We start from the raw sequence: 12754 nt of genomic DNA, 5'->3' as shown, positions 1-12754 counted from the left end.
CTGTTGTGAAGGAATTGCCTGGCAAAACTTAAAAGGAGAAAAGGGGCCAGGCGTTGGTGGCGCATGCCTTTAATACCAACAGAGGCAGGTGCATCTCTGTGTGTTCAAAGCCAGCCTGACCTACAGGGGAAGTTCCAGGACAGCCAGGACTACCCAGAGAAGCCCGCCTCAAAAAAAAAAAAAAAAGAAAGAGAGAGAGAGAGAAGACCTCTGGGCATAAACCTAAGTATTTAGAAGGCAGGGTGATGGTCACAGGATGTCTATTAGCAAGACAGCAGTATTAGCTTATCCTCTAGGGCCTATGACTAAGCTATAAATAGCAGGCATGAACTCGCTCCACAGAGCAGGCCTCAGCTCCAGTCAGAAAGCAGTGGATGGCCCTGTGACCGTCTGCAGTATGATCCAATAAGCACATCCTGCCTGGCAAGTCAGTGCTGTAGGGCGCAGGTCCACAACTAAGTGAAGCTGCTGATTTTGCTCTTCAGAGCCTGTACAGGGGAACTTTATTTTTGGTAGAACATGCTTATGTTAAGAAGGAAGCTTCTGTCACTTGACAGCTTTAAGTACCTAATTTTTATGGACTGGCAAGATGACTTAGAGGGCAAAGGAGCTTGAGGAAAGCGTCTTCCATCTGCACGTGGGAAGGAAAGAGCTGCCTCTTTAAATTATCCTGACTGCCCATGGCATGTGTGCTAATTAATTAATTAACTAATTAATGTAAAATATCTAATTTTAAAGAGACTGGCTCCACATTGCTCCATCAGGATCTTTAGATAAAAGAATAATATTCAGAGGGCTGGAGAGATGGCTCAGCGGTTAAGAGCACTGACTGCTCTTCCAGAGGTCCTGAGTTCAAATCCCAGCAACCACATGGTGGCTCACAACCATCTGTAATGGAATCCGATGCCTTCTTCTGGGGTATCTGAAGACAGCTACAGTATACTTACATATGTAAAATAAATAAATCTTTATAAAAAAAGAATAATATTCAGATAAGAATGTTGAACAATTCTTGGTTTGAGTCTGTTTCTGGAGCTTAAAGTTAGCTCAGATAATCCTAAGAGCTTAGGAAGAGACAGAGCTGGTAGAATTTGGGCTGGAACCGGAGAGACGGCACAGCAGTTAAGAGCCTGTTGTTTCAGAGGACCCAGATTCAGTTCCAGCCCCCACACGGCTGCTCACAACTCTGTGACTCCTTGGGCCTCTGTGGGATGCACAGACAGACAGACAGGCATAAGAGTCATACACATAAGATCAAATTCCAAAATTAGACAGACAATCGTAAGAGGTTAAAAAGTTAAAGGGGATCACGTGTGTGTGTGTGTGTGTGTGTGTGTGTGTGTGTGTGTGTGTGTGTGTAAATGTACAAGTAGGAAGTAGGTAGTGAGGGTCCGAGGGGTGCCATACAATACAGCCTTCCTGGCTAGAAGGGAAGGGCTCAGAGGAAGACCAGACCTTTCGACTGGAACTCCGCTGCTTCTATGGGCTACCTCCTTGGGACCCATCCTTCCCTCTCCCACGGCCCTCTCCTGGGTCCTCACACCCAGCTCGTAGATGTGAAGGATATGTGCACAGTGCCTGGAGCACATCTGAGAGATGGCGTCTTGCCTGTGGTGGGGCTTAGTGAGCTGTGTTCTGTGTGAAGGGTAAGAGTGCAGGCTGGCTGCACCCTTGCTTTCCCACCCGTGAGGTGGAGTGCCTCTGGCAGCTGCCTGGTGAGCACTCTGAGGCCTGCCCACCCGTGTGGGAAGGGTACACGGCCAGTTCTGCGCTCCACCTCTTCCTTCTCTGTGGGGCCAATCACATGCACTGTCTGTCAGGTGGGCCATACAGAAGGTTCTTAGTGAATATTGGCATTTTGGAATCTATCTGTGTTTCAGTTTCTCTAGAGCAGGTGAGAGTGAATGGGGGTGGGGTCGTCTGTACGTTTACTCTTCCGGTTGTCTTTAACTGTTTGCCACCTCCTTTGCTCAGATACACCTGATAAATCCAGACAAAACCTGATAAATCCCTCCTCAAACCAGAGGAGCTTCAGTTACGCACACTGGCAAATGTCGTGTAATACTAAGTTTTTATTAAATATAGTATCTGAGATTTATGCATTAGAAAAATAGTATTTAGAAAAATATACTTGTTATTTACCTTTAATAAAAGTAGTTACCAGATAAGATAAATTCTTGTCCAGAAAAAACTAAGTTTTATTCTTCCAATTCCTTGGGCACCTATCTAGACCTGAGCTGTGTGTGAATTCTGGCACTGAGAAAGGTCGTTCCGCAGAAGGCGGCTGATACGTACCAGTGAGTGCTCTTGTTCTCTACAGGTTGGGAACCCACGTGTTGAACTTACCCTCTCAGAACTTCAAGACATGGCGGCCAGGCAGCAGCAGCAGATTGAGAGTCAGCAGCAAATGCTGGTTGCCAAGGTACAGTCAAGGAGACGTAATTCACAGTGTGGGTTTCAGCCGTTAAGGTTGAGGTGACCGTCATGGGTGAGATGGGGCTGTGACAGGACAGTGAGCAGTGTGTGTTGTCGCGTCTGCAGTGGCACGCGTGCCTGACCCTCCATGTTGGAGTTGCATCAGAACCTTCGGTACACATGCCGTACAGAGTGGGAAGTGACTGATCGAACCGAATGGCAGAGAGAATGTGGCAATGTCCCTGGTGTGGTCTCCGCCATGTAGTAGGTTTACTGTCCTGGAGGAGACTGGCAGTCTGATGACAGCTCTGGCAGAGCCTGGAAGACTGAGAGCCGGGTAACAGAGGGCTCGCCAGTGCTTTCCCACATGGAGCATGCTGAGCTATTACAGTGTAGGGCATTGTTACCCCAAGTCCTGCTTTTGTGGGTAAACCCCAAAAGTGGGTTTGGGGATTTTTCTAAATCATGGTCTAATCAGGCTTTGAAAATCAACTAGAAAAAAATCAGAGCTTCTACCCATCCCTCATGGGGGCTATTCATGCTGAAAAATGTTTTAAAGTGTATGAATCTACTTTAAAGAAATCCCCTGAACAGCTGACCTTTAGTTCCAGTATTCTAGGGGCAGGGGCAGGGGCAGGGGCAGGGGCAGGGGCAGGGGCAGGGGCAGGGGGAGGGGCAGGGGCAGGGGCAGGGGCAGGGGCAGGGGCAGAGAGGGACAGAGGGGGGAAAGGGGGGCAGAGGCAGAAAGGCAGAGGGGGGAAAGGGGGGCAGAGGCAGAGAGGCAGAGAGGCAGAGGCAGAGGCAGGCAGATCTCTGAGTTCAAGGTTAGCTTTATCTATGAGTCAAGTTCCAAGACAGCCAGGGCTACACAGAGAATCCCTTTCTCAGAGAACAAAAGGGCTCTGAACATTCTAGCTTAGCTTATTGCCTCTATTTTGTGTTTCTCTTTTATATGTGTGTTTAGGTGTTGGTGGCATGTGTGCCATGGCATAGGTGGAGGGAAAGGACAGATTCTTGAGTTGTTTCTCTCCTTCCACCATCTGGGTCCCAAGAGAGGAGCGAGGTTTAGGTTTGGGGATCAGTGCCTTACCCATCTGGCTGACCTGTCTGTCCTCTCTGTAGAGTTACTCAGTCAGCAAGTGACTAGTCTAGTCTTTCTCACTTACTGAATGTTTCGTTCACTGTTCTGACTGCTTTATGTAAGTGAGAACTGATTGTACTGTCTTGAAAATACATCTTTAATAAGATGGCCAACAAGACAACTCCTCCTGATGACCTGAGCTCCGTCTCTGGGATGCAGATGGCGAAGGAGAGCCGGATCCTGTGGGTTTTCCTCTGACCTTTACTTGCACATAAGGCACACATGGACCCACCCACTTATACTCACACATTGTAAAATGAGTTGTCTCAAAGCTTATTGGACCTCAAGAATAAAAAAGAAAACCCAGTACTGTAGACTGGAGAGAGAACTGAGCAGGTGAGGGTAACTGCTGTTTCCCAGAGGCCCACATTCATCTCCCAGCATCCATCAGACAGCGCACAGCTGCCTATAACTCCAGCTCTAGAGGATCTGTGCCTTTCCTGGCCTCTGTGGGCTCTTGCATACACACACACACACACACACACACACACACACATATACATACATACACACACACATATACACACACACATATACATACACACACATACACACACACACACACACACACACATAATGAAGAGAACTTTGTAGATTCTTTATACAATATAACAAGTTAATGTTCAGTCTGAAATACTTGAGCATGAATTTCTGCGCCTTAGTGTACTCTAATGTAGTGAGTAGAGCCTGTGGATTCATGCGTAAGCCTCTTCTCTCTCAGGTGCTGTGTGCACAGAGGGACCCCACACACTTACTGCTGACTCACTTTTAAGGCATGTTTTCACATGAGGAGGAGAGAAACTAGTGAGAAGTGTTGCATGCATTTGACTGTAGGGTTGTTATTCTCTAAAACGTTTCACCATTTAAGGCACCATGAAGAAAGCAAACGGTCCCTTGATTGCCTAGTGTGAGGTACAGATCGAAGGTTCATCTCTCGACCTTCTTTCCCTGTAGGACACTCGGCCATTTAGGAACTTGAGTTGGGATCCTTGAAGGACTTTGTAGTGTCGGGATCCCTAAGCAGACAGCAGGAGCAAGGCTGGTGGGACTTGACAGACACTGTGTATGCAGAGGGAAATGTGGGAGCAGACCTAAGTCCCTTTCTTCGGCAGAGACCCCAGGATGAGCTGGACGTGCAGATCAGTCAGGTCTGCCTTAGGGATCCCTCAGCTCAGACTGTCTCACACATAGGGACGTCCAGGAACGTCAGCTTGTGTGGTCTGACTGCTCCAGAGTTCTTCAGTAGGGACGCTGTAGAGTCCATTCAGGCTTTTTGTTTGTTTTTACTGTATAAAGGCAATCACAAGTTTCCACTTGCAAAGCTTAGATTTTTCATTCTTTATTAGGAACAGCGTTTACATTTCCTAAAGCAACAGGAGCGCCGCCAGCAGCAGTCCATTTCTGAGAATGAGAAGCTTCAGAAACTGAAGGAACGAGTGGAAGCCCAGGAGAACAAGCTGAAGAAGATCCGGGCCATGAGAGGACAAGTGGACTACAGCAAAATCATGAATGGCAATCTGTGTATGTGCTGCACGGGCCTCTGCGCCCCACACCCGGGATAGGGCAAGGCAGACAGGCCAGTGGCTTGGCAGTCCCAGTGTCAACCAGATGCCATCGTACACATTCTGAACTCTCACCTGCAGCAAAAGGGAAGGAGCTCACTGGGTTAACTGCCATCTTTAACTCTATATTCTGCTCCGAAAAAAGCTGATGAAGTCCAAATGAGATTGTGTTCTAGGATGGTATTGTTTGAATTCAGTTTCCTGGGTTCTGAAGAATATAAATCTAATTTGATAAATGTGTATTGGTTAATCAGGAGGTTCACATCTGTCTCCTCGAACTTAAAATTTGATAAACTATGGTGATTTTTGCATATCTATGACATTGGGTTTGTCTTGGAATAGCTCTGGCCCTTTGGGGTATGGTGGTGATGGATCGGTGTCAGGTTGCTCCAGGGGCTATAATGAGTAGTCTGGTTTTGTTTGACTACTTAAATTCCATCCATGCATTAAAATGACCATACAGCCAGGCATGGTGGCACATACCTGTAATCCCAGCCCGTGAGAGGCAGAGACCATGCAGTAGGGCCTCATCCCAGCAAATGGTCAGTTACGCCACACAGGTGCTTCTGTGGACTCTGGGCTTGTGCTGTTTGTCTCTCAGTTGAGCTAATGCCCGTTCAATGGTACAGCAATAGGTAAGACCCTCACAACAAAGCTTTTATCTTGCTCTCTCGGATTCTAAGTGTTTTGACCAAACTAGCTCTTGAACTGATACCCCGAAAGAGTATTCAGTTACTAATAGGAGCATAGTTACTGACTTTGTGACTAGTCACATCATGGATTTCAAAGCCCGTTGGGTGTTACTCCTGCACAGTAAATCTAGTTCCAGAGTCCTTCATCCCTGGCTCTTGGAAGGGAAAACTCTTGTTTTGGGTTATACATATAACTTTATTACTTTATTTTTACGCATATTCTTTAATCCAAGGCTTGCACTAAATAATACCAGAATTGCATGTAATGACTAGAAATGAAAACAGAGTATGTCCTTTAAATAACCATCTTTCTCTTTTGGTAATGACAGCTGCTGAGATTGAAAGGTTCAGCGCCATGTTCCAGGAAAAGAAGCAGGAAGTTCAGACTGCCATCTTACGAGTCGATCAGCTCAGTCAGCAACTAGAAGATTTAAAGAAAGGAAAGCTGAATGGGTTCCAGTCATACAACGGCAGGTTGACAGGGCCAGCAGCAGTGGAGTTAAAACGACTCTACCAAGAGCTGCAGGTAAGAGCCCGGTTCTGGGATGGTTAAATACAGATATTCTCCTTCTGACTTAGTCCTTAGGATGTCGTGGGTGTTCAGAGCCTGGAAACAGATCCATAGATCCTACCCTCATAGTAGTTCTGACTCACCTACATGTAAATGCCCCCAAAGGCTCACTCCTAGTACCTTCTCGGTGCAGGCTTGGGCTTTGGATTTACTTAGGGGGAGACAAAACAGTCAGATTTCAGCCTTCAACATTTCTACCTCCCGGCCTTGGAGAAATGGTTCAGAGCTTTTAAGCACTCACTGTTTTTGCAGAAGACCCACATTCAGTTCCTAGCTTTGCTAGGCTAGGACTGTCAGCAAAGTAAGCACTATACTTAGACTTTAGGGTTGTCTTTGTGACCCTCCCGTCACTTCCATAGCTGAAGTTCCTCATTCAGTGCCCTGGGGTGTGCCTCCTGGATTCTGATAGAGCTGCTGCAGGGGCTGCCCCAGGACTCAGAGAGTGCTGTTGGCCCTTGTCCTGCATGAGCTTTGAGGAGGATGACTAGTTGAAGATGTTTGTCATATTTTTGGTCCATAATTGGGCAAGAAGAACATGGGCAATCTGCGTATATGTAAGATCCTGTCTCAAGAAACAGAGACTGAGATGTTGGTCAGTGGTGGAGTTCTTGCCTGCCATTATTTATCAGGCCCTGGGTTCAGTCCCCGGCAACAGAACTCAGGCAAACAGAAGCTACTCTGCACTGGCTCCCCGTGAGGTGCCTGCCACAGCGGTAGGTGGTCTCTGCAGACACAAGCACAAAGCCAACTCCTTCCCCCTCCCTCCATCCCCTTCTCCTTCTTTATCTCCCTGGAAGTGGGAATTGACCTTTCTTTTGGCTACTCTTCCTCCTTCCTCCCTTCCTTCTTTCCATCCTTCTGTTTGTTTTTAGCACAGAGTCTGTCTGTGTAGTCCTGGGATATCGTGGAACTCACTTTGTAGACCAGGCTGGCCTGGAACTCAGAGATGGACCCGCCTCTGCCTCCCTGCCTCTGCTGGGACTAAAGGCATGTGATACCATGTCTGGCTAGGAATTTGACATTTTAACTAATATAAATATAGTTTTTACTTTAGAAAGTACTCCACTTTATTAAAATAAACATTCTATCTATAAATTCTGTTTTCTGAAACAACTTGGGGGTGGGGGGCTCTCGTTGGAAAACACAATAAATACTGAAAGGCACAGAGTCTTGTGCTTCTAGATTACTCTGCCAGGAATCAAAATTTGGAATTGAATATTCTCCAAAGTAGAAATGTAAAATTGTCATTCTCTTCTCTGACATCCATAACTGCCTATCAAAACAGCTAAGTCACAACAGCCCAACAAGAAACAGAAAATACTAAGTGATCTGAGGTTGTCGTGTAAGCTTTCCTTGCTGTCCCTAATAGTGTATAGCCCGAATAAAGGGACTACTTTACCACAGCAAATGTATTTATCCTTAGCCAGGAATTTTGGAATTAGTTCCTATGCATTTGTAACTTATGTCATTATGGAAATGGCCTGGCCATCACATAATGGCCAGTTCACCTCTGCACTGTGTTCTCGATCGTTTTCTCGATCAGCATAAGCAGACCTGTCAGTGGAGCCGTGACACTGAATGCACCCTGGCGGTCAGCATCTGCTGTGTGGGAGAAGGGGAAATACTGTAGTCACTTTTGTTTGAGTGATTTTATAGAACAAAATCTTTGGGGTGTTTTTTGTTGTTGTTGTTGTTGTTTTTGGGGGAGGGTATATTTTTGAGACGGATTTCTCTGTGTTTCCTGACTGTCCTGGAACTCTCTGTAGACCAGGAGGACTCTACTCACAGAGATCCAGCTGCCCCTGCCTCCCAAGTACTGGGATTAAAAATGCTCTATACTGCCCATTCCTTACACAGCAGAATCAAGTGTACACTCAGAAATGGCTACAGACTATAAGCGCTCGTTCGTTTCTTTATTGAGAACGGGTTTCACACGGTCGGTGTAGGCCCAGAACTTAGTGTGCAAGTAGCCAAGGGTAGCCTGAAATTCCAGGTCCTCCTGCTTCTGTCCCCTAGTGTTAGGATTGCAGGCCTGAGCTCCCTTCCCTGCCTTAGTCACTATCAGTTTGGCTTGTGTTTCCAGTGACCTCAGACCCTTCTTCACCAGCCACTTTATCACGGCTTTTGCTGGAAGGTCACGGGTCTGTTGCTAAGTTTTGAAAAACAAATGAATTGTCTACCAGGAGCTCCTCTTGTTTTATTACTTTTATTTTAATTTGGAGACGATATCTCACTGTGTAGCCTAGGTGACCTGGAAGTCAGTCACCTGCCTCTGCCTCCAGAGTGCTGGGATCAAAGGTGTGCGTCTGCACATGCAGTTCTTGAAAGCTCTTGACGGCTGCTTTCTAGAATGTCTGAGTCTCCATGTGCCACTGAGCCAGCGGGGATTACACTTTTTAAAGTCTTTGTCGTTTGGATTGATGGAGCCTGAGTACCTTGCGGCTGTGTGAATGACCGCCATGCTGTGGCCAGGGCAGTCTGGCCCTGGACAGACACAATGACTCACATGTGGAACCCATGTAGGATCCACCTACTGGACACCCAACAGGGCGTAGCCAATGCAACTGTTGATTTGTGTTTTCTGCTTTGCAGATTCGTAACCAGCTTAATCAGGAGCAGAATTCCAAGCTCCAGCAGCAGAAGGAGCTCCTGAACAAGCGCAACATGGAGGTGGCCATGATGGATAAGCGGATCAGCGAGCTTCGTGAGCGCCTTTACGGCAAGAAAATCCAGGCACGTGCAAGAGCAGGCGGTTGTGAGCTAAGCCGCCATGCGGGCTTCATCTGAATGTCCCCAGTTGTTGCTGGACCTACTGCTACATACTGAGTGGAAATTCTCAGGAGGTGCACGCAGGAGATTTGTAAATTAGAGGCCAGTCTGGGGAAATCATGTCTAAACAACAACCTTGATCAAAATGCTATATAGAGGGGTTGGGGATTTAGCTCAGTGGTAGAGCTCTTGCCTAGCAAGCGCAAGGCCCTGAGTTCAGTCCCAGCTCCAAAAAATAAGAAAAAAAAAATGCTATATAGAGTTACATTTTCAAAAATACTTGCTATTCTAAATTTCAAAGATAGTAAGTACTTTGAGCAAAAGCTGAAGTAGTACAGGAATATTCACAGGGATTTGGTAGTCTTCCCTGTTCTCCAGAGTTGACAGTTGCTAATGGTTCTAGTCTTCTGCTTAGTTCAGACACAGCGACTTGCTGTACCATGGTCCAGGGTCTGCCTGTCCTTCACCTTCTTTGCCTCTCAGTGTGTGAGTGAGAACAAGCACTGTGCCCTGTGTCTAACTGGATGTCACACCCAACCGTCAGATGTCATGGGCACCTAGGGCTGAGGGAGGAGCCATGCAGTCTGCCCTCACGTTGGAGAGCAGGGCAGGTGCCCACCCGCCAGGCATCTCCCCTGCCCTGAGTCTCCATGTGCACACTGAGCCAGTCGGATAGGGGACAGACCCCGATACTCTGAGGAGGTGGGCGTGGGCGTCATACTTCGGGTGGATTTGAAGGAGGTGGCAAACAGGAACTGGGCTTTAACAGTGGTTCTCATAGAGCTGCCCTGTTTGTTAAACCTGAGTTCCCAGGTCAGTAACTTAGTAACCACAGTTTCAGATGATGTTTTTCTCTCAAGGTTAACAACACAGAAGCCATGAGAGGCAAGATTGTGTGGTGGGGAGAGTTATTCAGAGAGGAGAAGGAGAAAGAAGGGAGGGAAAGAGGACAAGAAAACACCTTCAGGAATTGGGTTCTTTCTGCTTCAGATTTTTATTCTATGTACGTCTGTGCCATATGCTCACAGTGCCCACAGAGGCCAGAAGACGGTGTCGGATTCTCTGGGACTGAACATGAATGCTGGGAATCAAATCCAGATTCACTGGCAAAGCGGCCAGTACTCTCCTGTAAGGCAGTTAGTTCTCCAGCCCGGCCTATGTGTTGATAAGGCCGGCAGCTCTGACGCCCATGGCGCAGAGAACCTGGGAGCTTAAGTACCAGGCTGGCTGCTAGAGTCCCCTCTTTCTGGAGGACCTCAGTTTTTCTCAAGGCATTGCACTGGCTGCGTGAGACCCACCCATCTTACAGAGTGCCATCTGCCTCAGAGTCGATTAAGTGTTAATCTTACCTAATTACTGTTTGAGCACCTATCTGTGTACCGTGGCTTAGCCAAGATGCACGAAACTACACCACCACCATCCCAAACAAAGGGGAAACAAAACAAACCATCACAGGACTGATATGTTTCACCAAGCCCGACAACACAAGTTCAAGTCTAGGACCCACAGAGTACAGTGGACTCAAAGAACCAATTCCTATAGTAATTGTCCCTGACCTCTACATATGTGCTGTGTGACATGTTTACACACACACACACACACACACACACACACACACACACACACACACGATTGAAAATGAAAGAGCACAAATAGCTTCTAGAGAAGTTATTCTGTCTCAGGGATCTTGAGAAAGACTGTGTTTTTGCAGAGCCGTGGCTCTCCTGGAAGAGCTCCACCATACTTCTCAGCATTTGTGAAGGTCTTGAACCTTTCCCAGCATGTGGAGTCAAGTGCACAGTTAGGAATCTGTGCTTCCCTACTTAGAACCTTCCTAGCAAGGAGCCATAAGGAGCCTGTGGTCCTCTAGTTAGGATCCTGCTGGACTTGCTTTTGATCTTGGTCAGTATCACATGGTGGGTGACTTCTGCTTAGTTGTACCTTTTCTTACAAAAGCAGAACTTCTCTCAGAAATACAGAGTCCCTATCAGGACTGGAGTGTCACCTGAACACTTGCCCTGCATCCTTACGGTAGCTCTCATCCTAATTATAGATTCAGACACAGAGGCTCAGAGAGGCTAAGTTACTAGCCTGAGACTGCACAGTAAGTGACAGGATTTGAAGGCATGCTCAGGGAACAAGCAGGCTTATCTGTGCATACAACAGGGGGCTCTCATCCCTGAGTGAAGGGAGGCAGTCCTCGGGTGTCCATACAGCAGGGGCTCTCATCCCTGAGTGAAGGGAGGCAGTCCTCGGGTGTCCATACAGCAGGGGCTCTCATCCCTGAGTGAAGGGAGGCAGTCCTCGGGTGTCCATACAGCAGGGGCTCTCATCCCTGAGTGAAGGGAGGCAGTCCTCGGGTGTCCATACAGCAGGGGCTCTCATCCCTGAGTGAAGGGAGGCAGTCCTCGGGTGTCCATACTGCAGGGGCTCTCATCCCTGAGTGAAGGGAGGCAGTCCTCGGGTGTCCATACAGCAGGGGCTCTCATCCCTGAGTGAAGGGAGGCAGTCCTCGGGTTATAGAGCTTGTGCTAGTATCACGCAGCTTTTGATTGTCAGTGCTCACCAGTGGGCAGGTGTTGAGCGTAAGTCAAGTTCTCCGAAGGCTCACTCCCCTTCGCCATGCTGGTCTTTCAGACAAGGGGCTTCCCAGCTTATACTCAGCTTCTAAGCTGAGTGATTCCCTCTTTCCCAGCCTGTCTCTCACTGAATTCATCTTGACTTGGTTTCATTCTCGTTGCAGCTGAACCGTGTGAATGGGACATCATCACCACAGTCACCCCTGAGCACATCCGGCCGGGTCGCTGCTGTGGGTCCTTATATCCAGGTTCCCAGTACTGGCGGGTTTCCTCTCCCAGGGGATCCTGTAAAGCCCCAGTCTCTCACCATTGCCTCGAGTGCTGCCCACGGAAGATCCAAATCTGGTAAGTCGCCCCAGTCCTCTCCGGGGAGCACAGGAGGAGTGTGTCAAGGCACATACAGCACAGTCAGAAAATCCACAAACTTGGGTGGGATTATAGGTGTGGCTATGAAGCCAGGGGCTGGCTCTCCAGCACTCGGGATGAAGGCCAGGAGAGGAGAGGGAAGACTTCTAAACCCCTTCCTTTGGTCGTTGCAGCCCTGTGCTCCGAGCACTCTCTGCATGGTGTCCACCCAGGCACAGGCTCTCTAGGTGGACAGGATGGTTATTTTTAAACTGACAGATTAAGAATTCAGGAATGCCAGGTATGGGGACATACACCTGTGACCCCAGTGATCAGGAGGCAGAAGTAGGAAGATGGCCACAAGTTCAAGGCCAGCCTAGGCTACACAAGGAGACTCTGTCTAAAATATCAGGGCTTCCTTACAGTGACAAGGGTGGGCCTGTATACATGGAATCAAGAATGTGTCCTGGCGTATTATATTTGTGAAACTGTCATTCTCCCGATGTGAGGCTCTGTGTTTTCACCCTCGGGTTAGTAGCAAGTCTGTGGCAATCTTTAGTGCTGCTGCCTTTTCAGGGCATGGGGAGTAGGAGTTGAGTTTTTGAGTCAGGGTCTCATTCTGTGGCCTTGGCTGTTCTGAAACTCACTGTGTAGGCCAGGCTGATCTTGATGACAGAGAT

General features: G+C 47.9%; 1 protein-coding gene across 7 annotated transcripts in view; it reads left to right on the top strand.

The window, feature by feature from the left end:
* The window catches only part of Ppp1r13b (protein phosphatase 1, regulatory subunit 13B), a 73235-nt gene that overhangs the window by 49864 nt on the left and 10617 nt on the right, over positions 1-12754 (top strand). For all 7 annotated transcript variants that reach the window (XM_039112418.2, XM_039112417.2, NM_001395106.1 and 4 more), the window contains 5 exons: positions 2321-2422; positions 4903-5077; positions 6140-6336; positions 8974-9114; positions 11894-12074. In XM_039112418.2, coding sequence (XP_038968346.1) covers positions 2321-2422; positions 4903-5077; positions 6140-6336; positions 8974-9114; positions 11894-12074 — 796 coding nt within the window. The remainder of the gene's footprint in view (positions 1-2320; positions 2423-4902; positions 5078-6139; positions 6337-8973; positions 9115-11893; positions 12075-12754) is intronic.

This window comes from Rattus norvegicus, chromosome 6 (assembly GCF_036323735.1).
Source record: "Rattus norvegicus strain BN/NHsdMcwi chromosome 6, GRCr8, whole genome shotgun sequence".
Taxonomy (NCBI): domain Eukaryota; kingdom Metazoa; phylum Chordata; class Mammalia; order Rodentia; family Muridae; genus Rattus; species Rattus norvegicus.
This window is presented reverse-complemented; position numbering and strand designations above follow the sequence as displayed.